This window comes from Dermacentor andersoni, chromosome 10 (genome assembly GCF_023375885.2).
Source record: "Dermacentor andersoni chromosome 10, qqDerAnde1_hic_scaffold, whole genome shotgun sequence".
NCBI classification, from domain to species: domain Eukaryota; kingdom Metazoa; phylum Arthropoda; class Arachnida; order Ixodida; family Ixodidae; genus Dermacentor; species Dermacentor andersoni.
The window spans coordinates 49,862,341-49,884,057 of record NC_092823.1 but is presented as its reverse complement, the minus strand read 5'-3'; the positions used below and the strand labels follow the sequence as shown (position 1 = coordinate 49,884,057).

The 21,717-nt window shown below is 47.0% G+C and overlaps 2 protein-coding genes across 3 annotated transcripts in view; both read left to right on the top strand.

Annotated features, from left to right (window-relative positions):
- The window catches only part of LOC140213448 (uncharacterized), a 32,514-nt gene extending 16,055 nt beyond the window's left edge, over positions 1-16,459 (top strand). The window contains exons 5-6 of the mRNA XM_072284678.1: positions 7,585-7,884; positions 16,388-16,459. Coding sequence (XP_072140779.1) covers positions 7,585-7,884; positions 16,388-16,459 — 372 coding nt within the window. The remainder of the gene's footprint in view (positions 1-7,584; positions 7,885-16,387) is intronic.
- Positions 16,460-18,100: 1,641 nt separating this feature from the next.
- The window catches only part of LOC126543413 (membrane metallo-endopeptidase-like 1), a 42,105-nt gene continuing 38,488 nt past the window's right edge, over positions 18,101-21,717 (top strand). For both annotated transcript variants that reach the window (XM_055062301.2, XM_055062300.2), the window contains exons 1-2: positions 18,101-18,181; positions 18,606-18,736. In XM_055062301.2, the coding sequence (XP_054918276.2) occupies positions 18,107-18,181; positions 18,606-18,736 (206 nt within the window). In that variant the 5' untranslated portion in view covers positions 18,101-18,106. The remainder of the gene's footprint in view (positions 18,182-18,605; positions 18,737-21,717) is intronic.

Genomic DNA, 21,717 nt, shown 5'->3' with positions numbered 1-21,717 from the left:
GGAGGACGTAGGTAAACTCTAGCATTCTATTTCACCGTGCTCCATATTCCAATTATCCGATGGCATAATTCAAGAATCTTGCGTGGTGAAACTTTTCATCAAGTAGATAGCGCTGCCCAAAGCTTTTCCAGTGTTCCCAAGTAGAATAAAAACTGTTAACGCCAGTGGCTTACAGGAAACAAAAACCTGTTATGCAACGGTGTTTTGATCTGAATATAAAGGGAAAATTCTTCATACTATTCTCCATTTTTCTAGCTCAGCAAAAAAAAAAATCACATTACTATTCGCTTCTCCGCCTCAGCGGCTCAGCGCCAGCACTGTACGGTCGTCCTAAAATCCACAAACAGGGTAGTGCAATGGGAACCACTGTAGATTTCACGAGGTCTACACTCTGCAAGTTGTCTAGCTTGACGAGCGGGGACCGCATGACTGGAAGGTTTCTGTCAGATAGCTACGCCACACCACGCTAGATTATGAAGAACATGCCATTCGACGTGAAATTATTGTTCGGTGTGTCTGTGTCCCTACCCGTGAATACGTGAAAGGCGGCTCTGCAGGCTGACGAGAAGCTCAGTAAGTACACGGCAATGGAAGCACATGACCCAGTGTGGCTGCACCAGTTCTGCCTAGAAAATATGTACTTCATGTGGCGTAGTGTGGTCTAGAAGCAAGTCCATGGAACCGCTATGGGCTTGTGAATATCAGCAACGCCTTTACTCTTACCGTAGAAGCAGATAAAAAACGCGTTCTGGCTTTTTTTTACCCTGCCCCAAAGGTGATGGTTAATTGCGTTGAAGGCTCAATGTGCATTATATAAAATGATGCACTGGATGCCTTCACCGATCACTCTCATAGCATCGAGCGAACTGCCCAATTTACCGCTGAAGAAGACACGGGGAGGCTAGTTCTGAGACAGCATGGTGGAACGACACAGGACCTCTCTTATAGTGTTCATACAAAGCACACCGACGAAGGACCATTTATCGATTTCTGATCTGTTAACCCTGCCTGCTGTAAGCGCTCAGTGTCAGTTTTGCAAACGCATAAAAATTGAAAAATTTGCAAGAAACCTGAAGATCTGGTCTCTTAGCTTGTGTGCATACGACGTGTACTTGGTACCTGCGGTTACGCCAAAGGCTTAATCGCGGTATCGCGTGCTTCACATCCCGAGAACCATGTGATGTCACTAGCCATTCCAGATGGCAATTCCATATGTGCGCTGTGTAGGAGAATCTATCACGCGTGTCTTGCGCCGCTACAACGTTCAAGTGGCCCCCATTCTTTCTAACAACTAGCGCCACGAGCTGATCAACGGCTAAGACATGCTGCAAGAAAGAAATGCACCGAGACATGGTATATATGATATCCTGTGCATCCGGTGACATCAAATAGGTTCATCCAAAAAACCGCACATACCCGGCGCAGTTGCGGTGCAGCCTGCCAAGGCGTAGGGCTGCTGTCCTTGAGGAACCCTTGTGACGTGGCTTTGATTACGTCCAGCATCCGAGAAATACAAAGGATCTTTTCTGTCATTGTAGAGTGGCGCATTTTCAATGGCACTCGCCTAGTTAGTCAAATTGGGGTTGTAGCCACTGTCCGTTACATCGTTGTCGCAGCCATGGGAGTCAGTGCCCCTTGCTTGAACTGAAGTGGCTGTCCGAAAGGGGTACCACCTCACCACTCGGCAAACCTGCTTTTAGTCTTATATAAAGTCAGTCGGCTCTCCGTTCTCAACCTCTTGGAACGTGTATTACTTGCTTCCGCTAAACCGAGCTCCCAACATGTGCGAAGCCGGGACATTTACAATTTTTTTCGAAAACTAGCCATGGACTACGCTGATCCTACTCTTGCTGACAGAGACGACGCCACGATTACGTATCCTGTTATTGTCGTGTAGCTCCTGCTTCGCAGCCTTTGGCCCATTTTTTTTTTCATTTTTATTGAAATGAAAATAAAAGAAAGAGACGTACTCACCTTCTAATGTTGACACCTACTCTTTTTCTCATAGCGGAAACAACAGTATAAAAAATATGTAGGGAAATGAACAGAAATCTCTTCATACGGTCAGACATCCGCAGCACAGTCCTATACGCCCATGAACACAACAGTATAAAAGTCAAATGCATGTTGCACCACAATGAATTCGTAAACAAAGTCACAAACACACACAAGCGGCCGTGATATGAATAATTCTCGTATTTGGTTTATGCAAGTAGAGGCCCGTTTTTAACTCCGGCGCATCACTTCACGGACAGCAAAGTACCCGTACATCGTCGCCGTGCTACCACCCGACATCACCGATGCCGTAGACGACTTCATAGCATACGACGACCTGAAACGCACGGTCATGCAGCTCCTCGAGCCATTGCAACAGAGCAGGCTTCTACAGCTCGTCTTTGAGGAACACGGTGAACAACGGCCGTCACAACTCGTGCACCGGTTGCGTCAGTTGCTGGGTGGTCACTCCGCAAACAAGAGCCAGCTTCCAGTTTTGCGCGAGCTGTTCTTGTGGCGCCTCTCGCAGGCCCCGTGCATGGTGCTCGTGGGTGCCTAGGAGACGAGTCTTCATCGCCTAGCTGCACTCGCTGTCTGCATATGCGACTGCTCGTCCGCGGCGCAGCTACCTAACGCCGCTGCGATAGTCTCCGAGCCAGGAGACGAACTCTCACGCCTGGAGGAAAAGTCCACTGCTTCACCAGTGCACACGAGAAGCTGACGACAGGTGGCAACACTGCTGACAAACTTAGGCGCAACCATTCACCTTCACAGTCTCGCAAAGCACCTAGATACTCGCCGCTGCAGTTGTGCTAGCATCACCGTCGCTTTCGCGAGCAAGCAAGTAGCAGCACCCAGCCGTGGATGGGAAACGCGCCGACCAGTCGCTAACGGCGGCATGCGACATCGGCCTTCGCGCAAGCCCCCTATTCTTCGTAGTCGACCGCATCACCGGCACGCGCCTCCTCGTCGACACCGGAGGCCAGTGGTGTATCGTTCCCGCGGCGGCCGCAGATGGCCAACGCGGCAAGTCCACACCCACGCTCCACGAAGTGGACAACACTGCAATCGCGACTTATGGGCTCCGGTCAATAACACTAGACATCGGACTTCCGCGCATCAACATATATGTGTTTGTGATCGCCGACGTCAGTTGTGCCATACTGGGAGTGGACTCCCCGAGCCATTTCAGCCTAGATGTGAGTGTTCCCTTTAGGCGCCTAAAGAATAGCGTCACATCCCTCGATGTACTTGGCCTGCAGTCCAGGCTCACCTCATTTGGCATCCGTACGTTTTGGCCGGTCTCAACGTACGACAAGATACTTGCTAAGTATCCGTAACTCAAGAAGCCCCGAAGCAATGTTCTGCTCGTGAAACATATGGTCACGCATCATGTCACCACCACCTGTCGCCGCTCGGCCACAGAGATTCGCTGGACGGAGGTTGGAATTGGCCCCCCGTGAGTTCGAACACGTGCTTCAGCTCGGCGTTATTCGTCCTTGCTCCAGCAATTGGTTTTCGCCTCTCCATCTGGTTCCAAAGCAAGACAGTGGCGACTGGCGACCTTATGGTGATTACAGAGCATTGAATGCCGTCGCTACTCCGGATCAATATCCCCTTCTCCATATACATGACTTCAGTGCTCTTCTTGCAGCAACCAAAATACACAGCAAGATTGATTTGGAGAGCGCATACCACGAATGTAGTGCCAAACCCAGCGACATTCCGAAGACAGCAATCACTACTCCATGTGGCCTATTTGAGTTTGTCCGTATGCCTTACGGTTTGAAGAATGCGGCGCAAATTTTTGAAAGGTTCATTGACGAGTTTAGGCATGGACTGCCGCTCATTTTTGTCTACCTTGATGATATTCTCCTTGAAAGTCCCACAGACCAAGCGCATAAATAGCCCTATCGCCTTCTATTTGACCTAGTGGATAAACACGGCCCGATCCTAAAGCCCCAGATATGCATAATCTGAGTTGAAGCACTGGATTGTCTCGGCCATCGCATTTCACCCCAAGGCATCAAGCGACGGAAATTTCCCCTCTCCAGCCTCATTCCGAAAGTTTGGCGAGTTTTTGGGGCTCATAAATTTTCGCAGGTGCTTCATGCCAGCCTGTGCGCAAGTTCTTCAGTCGCTTACCGACCCGATGCTTAGCGACTCCAATAAAACGCCTACTTTCCTATAGCCCTCGGAGCACGAAAGGCGCTTGGCGACTGCAGTCTCGCTGATTCATCCGTTGCCCGACGCGCCAACTTCCCTTATGGTAACGCGTCAACCATGGTAGTGGGTGCAGTACTGCAGCAGCAAGATGGCACAGAATGGAAGCTGCTGGGCGTCTCAAAGCGCCTGAAACCTACAGGGGCTCACTGCAGCACCTTCAGGAGGGAAATGTTGGCCATCCATTGCGCTGTCAAACATTTACGTTTTTTCTTAGAGCTTTCTCATTGTGTCCGGACACAAGCCTTTGCTTTCAAGAGGAACAGTTCCTAGCACTCAGAACTTGAGCTTCGACAACTTTCCTTTATCTCTGAACTTTCTGCTGACATCTGCCATATCTCAAGAACTGAAAATCAGGCAGCTGACGCACTGTCGTGGGTCAGCTCTGTGCCTGCTGGTCCTTTGGAGCTCTAGCCTCCACTCAGTAAAACGACCCCGAGCTGCGCAAATTGTGGGAAAAAGGCTCCTCGCTCCAGCTTGCGGAGGTGACGCTTCACTACGCATCAACATTGGTCACGCGCGACACAGGGCAGGCAGCTGCTCGCCCGTTCGTGCCCGATCAGTTTCGTTGGCCAATATTCGATTCACTGCACGGGTTAAGCCATCCCGGCATTAGAGTAACACAGAGGCTTATCACTAACCTCTTCGTCTGGCCAGGTATCAACAAAAACATTCGATGCTGGGCAAGAAGCCACCAAGCCTGTCAAGCCGTGGAAGGGACCCGGCACGTGCGCTCAGCGGTGTAGCTCTTTCGACCACCAGAGAGTCGTTTCGGTCACGTGCATATAGACTAGGTGGTCCTCCTCCGCCCTACCAAGCTTTCAGGTACCTCCTCACATGTGTCGACCAGGACTCAAGCTCGCCTGAGGCGATGCCTTTAGAAGACATCGCGGCCGAAACAGTAGCACATACATTTGTTGCTACGTGCGTGTCGCATTACGGTTTCCATTTACGCTTAACTATTGACTGAGAGCGACAATTCCAAAGATAGCTTTTTTTCTAAGGAAGAGGGAAAGGCAAGTAGGTTAACCAAGGACGAGCCCGTTGGCTGCCCTACACTTGGGTAGGTGAAAGGGGAAGAGATGGGGAAGAGAAAGGGGAAGAGATGGAAGAGATGGGATGGGAAAAGAAAAATCATATTCAGCCATTCACACTCAGTCGCTGGCGGAAAGGCTACCCATAGTACAACCGGGGCTGCGAAGAACAATCTAGGATGACCTCGGAGTCTGTGCAGCTGAGGTGTTCTATGGGTCAGAAGTGCGTTTTCCAGACCAGTTTTTCGTCACCTAGCAAGGCACTCCGCCGGCGCCCGCGCATCACTTAGACTATATTCCTGACTCAACCATATTCTACCTACAGCAGCATGTATCGCTCGTGGGCAGCCTATGTTTAGTTTCTTGACAATGGACACACCCACGCACGTCTTTCTGCGACGCTACTCTATCAAGCCACCATTGGCTCCTGTCTTTCGTGTGATTTCGCGTTTAGAAAAACGTTGAACAATGGCGCTTGCGGCAAAGAAGGGACAGTATCGTGCGACCGCGTGGAACCAACCAATCTTGAACAGTAATTCTTCATTACTTACGTCATTTACACGCAAGACTCTGGCACTCTAGGCGGGGAGACCTTGTAGCGACCGTCCGTCCCTTCGTTGTCCCCGCCGTGAGGGTCATTGCCCTCTGCTGGAACCGAAGCGGCTATCCTACAGGTGCACCACCACTGCCACTCGGTAAACCTGCTTTTAATCTTGAATAAAGCTAGTCAACTCCCCGTTCTCAACCTGCCAAATCCTGTATTATTTGCTTCCACTAAACCAAGCTCTCAACAAGTTCGGCAAAATTCCTTTTACTGTTGAATAAAGCCAGTCGACTCTGCGTTGCCGACTTGACAAAACGTGTACTACTTGCCTCAGCGGAACCGAGCTCCCAATAGGGTCAATGCATTAATCGAATAGCGACACACATCTACTGGCACATACCACGGACTCAAGTGAACCAGACAACACAAATGTCGGCGTTTGTGTTGCCTGGTTCTCTTCTCTTGTGTCCCTGTCTGCACTCTTCACCTTCTTTCACACCATTCCATACCAACTTGCTCAATTTTCTGTTCTTCTGTGCACACTTTCTTCTTCTATACACACATAATCGCCGCAATTTTCGTAAAATAACATAAGAATACCAGTGCAATAAAAAGATTAAAAATTAAAAGATCAGATTAAAAGACGAAAAGAATAAAAAGATCAAAAGATTAAAAGATCAGATTACTCAAGCAGATTTAGACTTGACATTTGAGCCGCTCGCTTTAGTTGACAAGGCTTCCTTTCAGAAGCCAAAACGTCTAACCCCAGTTTGGTCGCCATTCCGTTTATTACGTTTCTAATACAAATCTACCTTTTCCCCCGCGTTGATGAGATGTTATCCAAATAGTTATTTGATGTTGTACCACAATTAGAATGACTTCGTTTTTCTGTCTCAGATAATGCACTGATCATTTTCGTTCTTCCTGTAAACCAAACACCTTCAATATGCATAATCCCTGAGCGTTAAAGTCTGCTTACGTGCTGCTCTATCACCGCTTCAAAGTTCCAAGTGCGTTAGGGTTACATGTCTCATAAAATATTGTTAGCTTCTACAATCTGCTCTTCATTCACGAGTTAGAAAGCACTCTACTGGACTGTATTTAGACAAACATTATCTCGTTATGGGCGAATTGCTATATCATACGTATTTGTTTGACGCCTGCACTCTACTGCTATAGTTTATGCAAAACTGCTCAAACATACTTGCACCTCACTGGTTGCAGTCGAGTCACCATTGTCACCGTCTTCCTGGAGCGAATCCATACATGCAATTGAACTTACCACCCATCATCTATAGAAGTGGTGCAAGTTGGCTGAATGTGTTACGACTTAGTGTGGCATTCACTCCATCGTATTTGCACCATCTTGTACTTGCAGACAGTACAGATTACGTAGAGTGCAGAATATCTGAGTGCTGTAGAACGCGTTGTACATCTGCGCGCATTATGCTGTATATCAACAATTACCAACACAGCTTCCGTGAAAGTTCATCTGTCATTTACTGCAATGGTTCTCTTGGGACCTTAACCAGACCGTTGACGTCGGTTTAATATTCCAATGGATAATCAAAATTCTAGCACTAGAGTGGTCCGGATTTTACACCTTTAAATGTGCTTGCTGTTCATATTGAATAACCGCAATTTTTTTCATCATTATCAACACCTTTCTCACTTTTTGCTCTGATTACACTTCACCAATGCTGAGTGCAACTAGTCAGGACTTAGGTCAAAGCCGACATCTCGGCTTTTCTATAATTATAAATGTCTCTCTTTCTTTGTTTATCCCAGGTGAATGCACCTCTTCCTCGGTTCGCAGCATATCCGGATACGATGGTGCAAATTCGTAGTCGTCATGAAATGCACAAAGCGTACACGGATCTGATTCGCGTGGTGCTAAACTTGATTTGTGAAAGGCAAAGTAACGAAGTCGGACCAAAAACTGGTCCTCATGACGACGGGAATCATTACTGGAGCAATCATGAGCAGCAGAGTAGCATGGTTGAAGAATCAAAGAGTGTAGCTGAGAAAGAGATAGCGATTGAGCAAGTTATATCCGACATTATTGACGTGGAAGTCAGCATTGCTCAAGTAAGTAAATAACGAATATGTACATAGAAATAGTCATAGTCGAGGCACGCTTATCAGAAAAAAAAACAGAAATAGAAAGAACACGTAAAAGAGGGCTCGAACAAGTAAACGAGTGAAATATGTGGATATATATTGAGGAAAGTGTGTGGAGCCGTATCGGGTTTGTTGTCATTTGTAATTACTCGGAACATGAACTTCTCGGCCCATATTATGTGGCTGTTGAGTATCTCAGGGTATTTTTGCACAATTTGCAGATTAATTTTATAAAGCAACCACTAAATAGGAAGCGAAAGCTTAACTGTTTACATTCAGTATCTTTCATAGGCGACTTTGTTTCACTTTCAGCGTTTTTTGAAGTTCTCGTTAAGGCGTCCCTAAAACACTTGTTGAACATAGTAAGAAAGCCTTGTCAATTTATAGAGAAATTCATTGTGAACATAAAAGCCAAAAACTAAAGCAGTGCATGGAGCAGGGTAATAGCAATCAACTATCAGAAACAGTAAAAAAAATCATTTGCTTGCTCCATCGTAATGTCGTCAGCAGCTAGGAAGCAAACATAGCTGCTAGGGAGCGCATTCTCGTATTACAATTACTGCTAAATTTGAGGTTACTGCTAATCTGAGCTATATATATATATATATTATAATACCGAGACCGATCAAGTTGTCCAGCGCTGTTTATTCCACCAAAGGCAACGCCCCCAGCTCACGCGCGAAGAAGTCGAAGAACAGTGAAGATGATGATGGCTATGTACAAATGAAAACGACGAAGTACGTTAATAGTGCTTACACTAACTTCCCCCCGTCATGGAAGCGGCCAGCCTGGCCGCAGATTAGAGATTATCTAAACGGGGAGTGAAGGGCTTCATCCGCGAGACGTGAACAATTTCAGCATTCCGGCGGCGCCGGTCAGTGACGGAGTGTACTGGGCGAACGAGATAGTTCACTGCAGATGTTTGCTGCACAACGGTGTATGGGCCAATGTAGCGTGGAAGGAACTTCTCACAGAGGCCTGGGGTGCGGACTGGAGTCCAAAGCAGGACTTGGTCTCCAGGGTGAAAACGTAGGTCACGGCATTTGTTGTCGCAGTAACGCTTGCGCTCAGCTTGGGTAGCTTCTGTGCTTTGCCGGGCGATTTGACGGCAATGTGCAACTCGGGCAGCGAAATCTTCCGGAAGCGACGCGTTAGGCGAAGAAGGTGCGAAAAATAGTTCTCTGTCGAATATGGTGGAAGGAGATCGTCCATACACAAGGAAGAAAGGGCTGTAGCCGGTAGTTCGTTGAATAGCAGTGTTATATGCGAATGTCACAAAAGGAAGAATTTTATCCCAGTCAGTGTGGTCAGGACGGATGTACATGGAAATCGTGTCAGACAGCGTACGGTGGAAGCGCTCAGTAAGGCCATTGGTTTGCGGATGATAAGTGGACGTAGATTTGTGGACGGTATTAGTGGCTCGAAGAACTTCCTCGAGGACTTGTGAAATGAACGCCTTGCCACGGTCACTGAGAAGAACGCGAGGAGCCCCATGGCGCAAGACGATGGCGCGCAAGAAAAAGTCGGCGACCTCAGAAGCGGTGCCGGATCGCAGAGGGGCAGTCTCGGCATATCTTGTTAAATGGTCGACCGAAGTGACAATCCAACGGTGACCGGAGGGTGTCAACGGCAAGGGACCATATAAATCAATGCCAACAAATTCAAAAGGTGCGTCCGGGCAAGGGAGAGGTTGTAGTAAACCGGCAGGAGGGGATGTCGAGCGTTTGCGGTGCTGACATGACGCACAAGAGGCAATGTATTTGGCCACCGTTGAGGATAGGCCAGGCCAGAAGCAGCGGGTCTTTATGCGGTCGTAAGTCTTGTGGAAGCCTAAGTGGCCAGCCGATACATCGTCGTGAAGTGCCTCTAATACCCGCGAACGAAGGCAGCGAGGTAGAACTGGGACCCACCGGTGACCTGTTGGGTGGTAAATGTAGCGGTGTAGCACGCCACCTTGAAGGCGGAATTGTCGAAGTTGGCGTCGCAAGCGGCTGTTGGGCGGTTCGGCGAACCCACTAAGGCGATCCATGAGAGCTCGACAATAGGAGTCGGCCCGCTGAAGCGAGACGAAATCAGAGCGTGATGAAAGCGTAACTTGGTCCAGGGATGTTATCGAGAGTTGGTGAGAGGCAGGCGTAGCATCGGAACGACGTGGTTGGGAAGACGACGGCGCGTTACCTGGAGAGAGTGAGAGTGGGCAGCGAGACAATGCGTCTGCATCATGATGGTGTTTTCCAGACTTGTACGTTATAGTGAAGTCATATTCCTGCAAGCGGAGTATCCAGCGTCCTAAGCGTCCTGACATGTTTTTCATTGATGACAGCCAACACAGAGCATGATGGTCGGTGACGATGGTGAAGTGGCGGCCGTAAAGGTATGGGCGAAATTTCTGAATCGACCAAACGATAGCCAGGCACTCTTGCTCTGTAATGGTGTAGTTCCGCTCAGCTGGAGAAAGTGTTCGGCTGGCATATGCTATGACTTGCTCTTTAGATGCTGTATTACGTTGCAGAAGTACTGCGCCAATACCTTGTGCGCTTGCGTCAGTATGGAGTATGGTGGGGGCACGATTATCGAAGTGGCGAAGCACTGGTCCGGAAGTAAGATGCCGCTTAAGAGCTTGAAAAGCCGACTCGCAGTCGCTAGTCCACGTGAAAGAGGCACCGGTAACCAGTAGCTTGTGTAGAGGAGCTGCTATTGCTGCGAAGTTGCGTATAAACCTACGAAAATATGACGCCAAGCCGAGGAAACTACGTAGATCTTTCTGTTGCTGGGGGCGAGGAAACTGAAGAACGGCACTAATCTTGTCGGGGTCAGGCTGGATGCCATCTTTTGAGACGACGTGACCCAATACTTTTATTGTTTTGGTTGCAAATTTGCATTTTTTTGTATTGATCTGGAGACCAGCATTCGCAAGGCACTTGAGAACTTCGTCTAATCGTTGAAGATGTTGGCTGAAGTCAGACGAAAAGATGACAATATCGTCCAGATAACAGAGGCATGTCTTCCATTTTAGACCACGAAGTACGTTGTCTATCATGCGCTCAAATGTGGCAGGAGCATTGCAAAGGCCAAAAGGCATCACGTTAAATTCATAAAGGCCATCCGGTGTAGCGAATGCGGTCTTTTCTTTGTCAGTCTCGTTCATCGGAATTTGCCAATATCCTGATCGAAGATCAATGCTGGAGAAATACTCCGCCCCTTGTAGTGTGTCCAAAGCGTCGTCAATTCGAGGTATTGGATATACGTCCTTGCGTGTGATCTTATTGAGCGCTCGATAATCCACGCAAAAGCGAACTGAGCCATCTTTCTTCTTTACCAGGACCACGGGAGACGCCCATGGGCTAGATGAAGGTCGTATTATCTTCCGCGCAAGCATATCAGCGACCTGTTGTTCAATGACCTTTCGTTCGGACGGCGATACACGATAGGGGCGTCGTCGTATTATAGCGGAACCTTCGGTTTCGATACGGTGTGTAGCCGCAGGAGTTTGGCTCAACACAGAGGAACAGCTATCGAAACAGGCTTTGTGTTTTGCCAAGACCACCATTAAGGCTTCGGACTGCGCGGCTGTTAGGTCAGAACCAAGAACGGCTGGAGGAGGGGAAGAATCATCCAAACCTGAGGTTGGTGCTGGCGATGAAGAAGGGCAAAGCGTGACTAGAGAGATTGGTTGAGTGTCGGCGAGGGTTGCCACAGTCATCCCTTTGGGCAGCATCACAGGATCTGGGGTCGTGTTGCAAGCAGACAGAAGGGCGCGGCCGCGTGAAAACCGGACGAGACAGGTGGCAATGAGAATTCCGCGAGAAGTACAGCGGGAAGAAGGGGCGACTAGGGCGTCTCCGTCGGCGATCTGACTGGACGTTACGGCTACAACGTCTTCGTGACCAGGACGCAGGACGTAGTCTGAAGCGAGGACCAAGTTCACGCATGAAAGTGAAGAGTCCGCAACAGGTTCAAGCTCTGTATCTGTGATGTGGACAACTTCTTCTCTACATGAAATGACGGCTGAAGCAGAATGTAGGAAGTCCCAACCAAGTATAAGTTCATGGATACACGTTGGAAGGATGATAAACTCGATGTGGTGGCGTATGCCGTCAATGAGAACACGAGCAGTACACTGTCCGTCAGGGTGAATGAATGCATTATTAGCGCCACGCAAAATAGGTCCAAGATAAGGCGTTTTTACTTTACGGAGCCGGGAACACAGATCACTCCGAAGAACAGAAACGGCGGCACCGGTATCGATGAGAGCTGATGCGGGAACACCTTCGACAGTCACAGAAAGCATGTTGGCCGGGCGAACAGGAGGAATTTTTGAAGACCGATAAGAAGCAGTTTCCCCTCCAAAAACTGCAACAGTTAGTTTTCCGAGTGCTGGTCGACAAAATGGGAAGTGGGACGAAGTGGTGATGTAGAGCGCCGGTAAGGGGATGGAGAACGACGTCTGGCCGAACGGGAACTATGAGGCAGATTGGGAGCAGCTGGTGGAGACGGAGAACGCTGTTGAGGGAATGAGTGCGGTCCGGGATAGTAGTCGTCTGATCGGCGAGTGCGGTCTCTTTCGTGCTCAGCATAGCCTCGCCTTTCATCCTGCTGGCGCCGGCGGCAGAAGCGAGATATATGGCCGCGTATGCCACAGTAAAAACAAACCGGACGAGGTGGACGCCACTGAGGGTACGATGGCGCAGCAAGTGCTCTGGTTCCCATCGAAGCCAAATGGTCATAGGAAACGCCAGTAGGCACGGAAGTCACGGTAGGGGTGGGTAGCGAAACAACATCCGCGTAGGTAGGGGTGGAGCGCGCTACCGGAGCAAGATGCGTCGTGGGTGTAGTCATCGCTGTCAACTCCTGCTTTACGACCTCGCGCAAGTCGAAGGTGGGGGTTGGTGCGCAGGCAGCAGGGGGACGCTTTAGGTCATGTAGTTGAAGCTCCTCGCGGATGATGGTGCGGATAAGAGCACGTAGATCTGGAGAATGAGCAACCTGAGGATCGCTGCTGTCATGTGGAAGACGAATAGACTGCAGCTCGTCGAGGCGTTGACACGTTGAAGTGATGTCTTGGACAGAAGCCGGATTTTGCACGATTAAGGCGTTGAACGCGACAGGCCCAATGCCTTTTAAGATGTGGCGAACGCGTTCGGCTTCCGTCATGCTAGGATTCGCACGGCGGCACAGAGCCAAGACATCCTCTATGTATGAGGTGTAAGACTCTTGGGGAAGTTGGCGGCGCGTTCCCAGCTTCTGTTTGGCGACTTCTGCACGGCCAGACGAGGAAGCGAAGATTTGCCGCAGCTTCGAGGTAAACGTGGACCAATCCGCGATGTCGGATTCGTGGTTGAAATACCACGTCTTTGCAACACCGGTCAAGTAGAAGGCGACGTGCCTCAATTTCTGGGTGTCGTTCCACTTGTTACAAGAACTCACGCGGTCGTAGTGGTCGATCCAATCGTCTACGTCATCACCGCGGAGTCCCGCAAAGACAGGGGGATCGCGCTGAGGGCTCGTCACAGTCCAAGAGGGCGCCGCAGGTGGGGTCGTCTGTGTGGTAGGGTTTGAGGCGCCGGAAGGGCCGGGGTCGGAAGTGTCCATTGTTGTAGGGGTAGTTGGGTGCAGGCGGCGACCGGAACGGAGCTCCAGGGAGGACGGGAACGCGAGAGGACGTCGGGATCTTGACGCACCTCCACCACTTTATAATACCGAGACCGATCAAGTTGTCCAGCGCTGTTTATTCCACCAAAGGCAACGCCCCCAGCTCACGCGCGAAGAAGTCGAAGAACAGTGAAGATGATGATGGCTATGTACAAATGAAAACGACGAAGTACGTTAATAGTGCTTACAATATATATATATATATATATATATATATATATATATATATATATATATATATATATATATATATATATATATATATATATATATTGCTGCGCCTTAACACGGCAGAAGACATTCCTTAGGTGTTTCCCACTAGGCACCCTTCCTTTCATCAGAGCCTTTCCAGACGTTGAAGCAGCCCTGACGCCGACTGTTGACGGTTCAACACAGAAGCTTCCCACGGGGTACAACGACCACCGGATTCTGTAGACGTGCTTACAACTGTGAAGGGTACCTGAAAGTTGACCGTCACTGAACACCCACTAATTGGTGAAAGGGCCAACGTCGAGGACTACCGTGGGAACTGTGTCGACTGGAGTTTCCCAGATTGTGATGTGACTGCCTCGTGGGCAGGGGCGATGGTGCAACTAGGAGGCGGAGTCTGGCGGCACGGTGCGACAACATGGAAGGGATTTTGCGAGCGACTCCATAATTATGATTAGCCGGGATACAGTCACATGATTCCCTAGTTTAGTCTCCTAGGGAAGACGACTGTATTAAAAGCGGACAAGTTTGGCGCAATGAGGAGGTGCTGATGTGTCCTGATATGCACTGAGACATATAATGTGCTCCTACGTGGAGTGGTATTCCACCTCTGGAGTTTAAACCCCGTTTTTTTCGCTCCTATTCCCGAACGTACTCATCCCTGTGCCTGGCGGATTCCTGGTCTGAACGCTACCCCGAGACGAAACAATTTAAATGTAGTACAACGCACGCGTAATGAGGAGGTTTTGGGTCCGGCTCCCACCGGCGACAGCTTATCTCTTCGTCCACTTACATTTCCCTTCATTATTTTCTACATTATAATTCACACCACAAGTTTTTTCCCCGGCATTTCCTTCGCTTCATTGTCTGCCAATTTTACGTGATCACGATTAAGAAAATCGAGCCACTCAATTCCCTTTCTCGCGTTATATATATATATATATTTATATCAGCGATATGAAAACAGCAGAACAGAGTTTCATATTGGCATTTTTTGTCTCAAACAATGGTCATTTCCTCAAAATTGTATTGTCTCCTGTACTGCACGCAGTACGACAATCGCGCATGTTTATGTGGGTACGGTAATCGACGGTTGTTCGTGTGCGTGTCGCGTTTTTATGTTGTATCCGGTTTCTACGCGAGCACGGCAAAATTGGGTGTACACGGAGGCTGAGCTGCCACCGTGCAGTTTTTTCACTGTGCTTTCCGTTTCATCTCTTTCAACATATGTGTTGGCTGAACGTCATGTCGAGGTCTCTGTTTGACGAGTTGTCCAGGAAGCAACACATCGATGGAGAATTGTCGGCCGCAAACGCTTCAGTGGTAGCACGTGAACGTTACATGGATATCTCCAAGACTCCGAGCCCTGGCAAACGTGCGCGACAGCTGCATACACACCTCGGTTCGAGAATGAGTGCTCGGTGTGTATTTGTCGATGGCACTTTTCTCTTGCTGTGAGTGCGTACAAAGGCCAGACCTGACGCGAGCTCTAAAATTCCAAGGCAGATCTGTTCAGGGAGGCGGCACCGAGTAAGTTTCTAGATCCCGACCGTGCCTGTAAGTGCAATGTAGTTTTTATTAGCCTTCATTTAGCAGGCCTTTTATAATAATTGATATCACCGCACATAAGGTGCTGACACGAATGTGATTCATTTGGTGCATTTTTTTCACGGCATTCTTGATTCAGAATGTAGCTGCCCGTCCGAAGGAGTGTAGAGGACAGAAGTGGAGCAGTAACATGCCTGAAGTCCTAGTGCGTACGTGCACCTCAAAAGCGTGGACAGAAGTGTGAATAGAAACCACAAGTCACCAAAAAGAAAGAGAAACAGACACAGTAAATTGGTTGAAAAATACGAAAACCAAAACGACCATGGAGATTTACAAGAACGGCACGAAAGAAATTAGAAGGGACAATATCTACGATTACACAAAGTGCAGTGCCTTGCTGGTTGGAGCTCGAGCTGGTTGGCTAAGAACAAGTACTCGCAACAAAATAAGGCATGTCTCGGCTATAGCGAAAATCCGAAGACCACTCAACACATCCTAACAGAAGGCGCAGGTTTTCATCCAGCGAAAGCCGCAGTTAACTCCCCCCTTCCAGAAGCGCTAGGATTTAAAGTTGGTGGAAGCATCAACTGGTCGGCAGTCAAGATACCCAGGACACCTTTGCAGTTTTGGTGGAAAAAAAGAGAGGAAGAGATTGATAGGACATGATCTGCATAGGTAGCTGTACAAGGTAGATATAGATGTTTTGTTGAATAGGGGCAAACATTAAGAGAACAACGCTTAAGGAGATATATACAAAATGCTAGAATTAAAGGAATGTGGAGCATACGTGATTAAATTATGCAGGCTGGGTGACCATTGGTCACCTGTCACCTAGTCCCAATGCGAAGCACTGCGACTTCCTTCAGTCCCTCAGCAATCGCCCAGCGCTCACGAATGGCGGAATAGATTACCCGCTGGCATGCTATGTAGCTGTCGCCTTTTAATCGCTGTGCCCAAATTGCTCGCCACAAAACAATGGCGTCGTTCAAGTAGAACGCGTTTTACGATTTTCTTATGAGAAATCATAGCATCTGTGAAGTTCCTACACATGTAATTGAAGAAGCCCATGATCTCGTGCGCCGTTGGCATGGACAGCATTGAGAGTCCCATTGGAGTTCAAGGCGACAAGTAGCTGCGACGACTTTGACTCGGCTTGATTTTCGAGTGCACATACAGCTAGGGCAGTTTTTCTCCATTCTTCCGTAATAAATTTTGTCTCTCTCTTTCCTCATTTCACCCTTTAATCCGGCAATGTGTAAGGTAGAAAGTTTGACTCGAGGCTCGTCCCTGGTTTTTGTTGCTTCTTTCTCAAGCGCTTCCTTTTATGTTACAATAATTTAGAGAATTCTTTTTACGCATTTAATGCCCTATTATGACAAATGTTCTGGCCCATAAGCTTCCAAGAGAGTGATGCTTGTTAGGAAATAAATATTTTTTTTACTGAATTTTCCAGACTATAGCGTATACTCGGTTCATAGTCTGAAAGGGCCAATTTAGGCCTAAGATGAAAAATGTTCGTTAATAGATAGGCCGCTTTATAGCTCCAAGGGATGATCTGAGGCTGGAAATGGGTTTTCTAGGCTTTCTGTTATCAGTAAGACATTTTGCAAGCAAAAATAATATTCTAATGCAACATATTCCTGGACAGTTTAGGAGGCAACATATAATACGACATGATTAGTACGATAGCAATTATATGCACACTACAGGCTCATTCATGCTGTCGCCGTCACCGTCATCGTCACCATAGTCGTCACCATAGTCGTCACCATCGGGGTTCCTGAGAGGTTCAATATTAATTCCAAGGTCGATAAAACCGTCGCTGTGCGCCGCATTCTTTATGTGAGAATGAAAGCATGCGAGGATGAGCTGGCGATCACGGCTCAACCTCGCGCACGCAACAAATGAAAGTTGGAAGCAAGCGCGCCGTCTTCTGTCGCACGCAAGGCTCCGGCCGGAGGGTATACCGGGAAGGGGCTCGCTCTACTTCGGGCGGACCAGGCGCCGCGAACGTCGGCTCGGGACTCTGTATCTTGAAAGCCATCTGCGACGGCAACAGAGTCCGCCATGCGCTATGTTTTTACGGCTTAATTCGCGTTGATGCGAGAGGAAGCGCAAAGGTCAATTCGCTCGCTGCTGCTGCCGCACTTTCTCGGAGCAGTATTTTGACAACGAATATCCGCCGTCATCGAGTGATATGCGCTCATATTTGCTTGTGCGCGCGAACACCATGCTTCTTAAGTTACTTAGTATGCCTACGTTTACAAGCTTATATGGCCGCTAAAACTAATATGTTTACTTCGTAAAGCTGTCTCATAATTTGCTATCATGATCGTTTCTGCGCTTTTCGGGTGAAACTGCGACATTTTGTTAATATTGTTATGTCAAATACTAAATTAGTAAAGTCCAGCTCGTATTTTGGCACGCCGTACCTACGACCTTACAATAATAACATCTTGAAAAATGCGAACCCTAAGATAGACTGCAAAACGCTAAATGTCAAGTTAAAAACATGTATAGCGTAGGCAAAGGAACCTCCTGTTTGTATCACACATATATTTCACACAAAGAGTAGACACATAAAGGTTCTTTTATGCTTCGTGGGTCGTTCCTACTGATGATCACTGCTGCAATTGCGATTCTCAGCAAGCAAACTAGATTCATTTTGTACTGCCTCAGTGTTTGCCAATTCCCTAGTAATGAATGCTTGATGAAAAACATGCATGCCGTGAAGGGTTTCTTTTTAAACAATACCTTACCTACATCTTTTATATTTCAGATGATCATAAAGGGTCGTGGAAACGATTACTATCAGACAGACACGGAGCAAAACTGGCAAAAGAGATTTGGAAAAGTAAGCTCCAACGTAATTGTGCTGCGCAGCATTGAATATGTGTTATTTATAGTCATGCTCACATTAATTTTCACATTTTATTCTTGGATACAAAACATCAGGCCCCAAAATGTGAATAAGTAGGGCAACACATGATTCATATTTGAAGATATTATTTTGCGGGCGAAAAGCTGTAACGTTTGCTGAAGTCTTGCATTGGGGAATGTTCTTTGGCATTACATAGGACAGGAGCTTTCTAATAGAACGATATAGAAATAGTAATTTTTATTATCAGGGGCTAGCCAACTGAAAGTATTATTATGATGAGATACTTTAGTGCACCAGACAAAAGTAAGAAGTGGCTATGAATGCTCTGGCGACTTACTAAAAACGTACTGCGATTGCGCCTACTTAATAACTTCGATTTTCCTTCTTTGTTCTCCAGTTTCCCATATTTACAGGACTGGAAATGGATGTCACAAGAGCCAAGAGAACTCTGGCAAATAACTACGAAATAGGCGTGCACCTTATCGGTTATTTCAAAGAGTTGGCTAAATATCTCGAGACCCTGCCAGTGTAAGTAACGCATCTTTCATAAGAACGCATACCGACAACCTCGAAAGTATCTAACGAATAAAAATGACAATAGCGCGAGTTGATAAATTTGTGGAACTTCATCCCGAGTAAAGTATGTTCGCTTGCACACAATGAAATCGGACACCACAAACCTTGTAGCCTAGCGTACAGTCTTCGATTCCAAAAAGTGCTTTGTTTTAATTTCTCTGACAAACATTATCTATAGTAGTACCACACGAAGAAGCACTTGTCCACAGGAGCAGAATCATAAATGCATACCGATACTATTTTATCGCTGAGTTCCGATGATTCGTTGGAAAATCTGGTGCCTGGCTGCGGAAAAAGCATGCTAGAATTTCACTGTCAGCGACTCGCACGTTGCCCATCTGTTTATAACCTCGCGCACAAAGTGAAGCCATTCACCAGCAAACAATGACATAGCGGCAGTGTAAATGGAGGTAACCATGAAGGGCAGTGTGAGCTGCGAGAGCTACCGTGCTATTCTTCACGATGGACGAGCTGCTGGCCGCGAAGCCGACAATGATACAACTGCGTATGTGGATCGAAGTTAAGACAAAAACCGTGCGCAGAAGTCGCGTTGCAACCCCTCCTGCGACGACAGAGCTTCTCGTGTTTGAATTTCGACCGCTTGCTGCCAGCGCTTCTGTGTGCCATGCTTCGGTTGCCTTGAATGCAGTTTACTAAGCCGAATTAATTATTCGTGATCTCATCAAAAAGTCAAGCCTCACGATTACGAAAACTCAGTTTTTTTTAAGCAAAGTTTTCTTTACGAACACTCACAGACTTTCCTGACCATGGCAGCTGGGTTGCGCTGCAATTTTGCCGAGCAGGTGGAACTTACAGAAACTGAATTACGTGCTCCATGGTGAGATGGAGCCTCGGTGTCCCAGTACATAGAGCAGCTGGATGCTCTAACCATTAGACTACAGTCACCCATATACTTCAATCGTGTCAATGAGAATAATATATTCGAAGTATTCGCCGCGTGTATCACGCTGCGCATGCCTGGTAAGCGGCAGCACATGCACTTACATCCCAGCAGGTACGCAGGGGCTGCGTTTGGACAGCTTGCAATCTGGACAATGTAATTGTTGCGAATCTCTTCGGTCTGAGCTTGCACTGACACTGCAGTAACACAGAAACTAGCACGGGTTGCAGCGTTCTTTATGCATTTACAACAAAGCTACGCTGTATGTCGATTCCAACAAGGTGCGTTTGATGGGCGAAATGTGTTGGTGGCATTTTTTTTAATATTATCAGCAAGTTCTTACCGAGCGAAGCTTGGATGATCTAGCTGAAAAGCGTCGTGTCGCCAGTTGGTGGACACCTATTTACCCGGCCAGATCGTTCCACCGCTCCGTGCTAGAGGAACCCCGTATGGGCATTGTGGTGTTAAAAAATAAGTCGTAAGATTAATGTTCTCAATCGACTTCCCCCTAACTTTTTCAAAGCTAGCGTAAATATTGTAAAGGTGGCCTGGCAAACGCCACACAATTACGTTTTTGGGGACGCCACACCCTACCATGCGTCCATGCGTACTTGTCATTCCAGAGCAACAAAAATAGGCATGGTTCCTATGATCGCTTCATGATTATTTTTGCATCCGTAACTGGGCTCTTGGACACAATCATTACGACTTGGAAGACGAATTACTCTAAAGCTGATAAACCTTGAATTTAAAAAATATTTGAACGCTAAATAATAAATTACTAATGAAGGAAACAGCCTGACTAGCGCACGCGACGTATACATCGACCAGCTATATCATGACATTTATTTATTGAATTTAGCACACACGATGTTTGTGATGCTGAAAACTAACGATGACGTCAGTGGTCACTTGACTAGGCCTCTGACTTTCATCGCACAACTCCACTGAACAAAAATATACACCATAACACAAAAATCAGCAAGCAGCTTGCGAGGTGAATGTAACGCTCCGCCGTAACAAGATAAAAGCAAAAAATGAATTCAATAAAATTCATTTGCAATAGAAGAAACAGGTACACTGCGTAAACCTACAGAATACACGCTACTGAATAAAGCCAAAGTAAAGGCAAAAAGAATGGGAGTCACTGTTCTTTTGTTTTATACGCAATTATTAATTGATAAAAGATTGTATATAAAAAGAACTAATGCGAATCAATAAATACACATTAGATTGCTTTCTAAAGGCTAAGTTGGAAGATTGTGTTATTAATGTTAGTACTTGCGGATGAGTATTTAGGAGATGAAGAATCTGCGATGTTATTAAGTGCTTTGTGCTTAATTCTAGTTCTTCATTCTTAAGAACTTATTGGTGCATGTCATAATTCCTAGTAATACATACCTGGGTGGTCAAGAGAAAGCTCACAGTCAGTGGTGTAGTCAGTAAATATATGTTTGCGAAGACGGTGGCCGTACATTTCACCAATGGCAAATGATATGATATAATGAAAAAAAATAAGTTGACACGTGTTCATGACACTATAAATCATGAATGAAATTATTTGCTCTTTTTCACATAATATGTATGTTATTAATGTTGCTTGGAGATCTGGCTCCCCAAACAAGAATGCGGTAGTACAGTTGGAAGTGAATCAGCGAAAAATGAAGCTCTCCTTTTGAGTATCTAGTTAATGAGGTCCTATATCTGTTAAGCACCCCCATTGAGCTCGCTATGTTCCTTATCACAATTTCTAGCTGTGGTGTTCATCGTTGATTGCCGTTGCAATGCACTCCAAAGAACTTGTACTGCGATATGTATTCTAAGTCTTGACGCTGAAATATAAGGTGTGCGAATGAAAGAACCGAGTTTTAAATAGCATGGAATAATATGAACTTAGCTTTGTTGATATTTATATTTAGTTGCGTGGTATTCAGCCATTCTGTTAATCATTGGAGGCATGTGTTTGCCGTAGGTATGAGGGGAAAGTAAACAGAAAAAAAGATTCATCTGCATAGAACAGTATATCACGTGT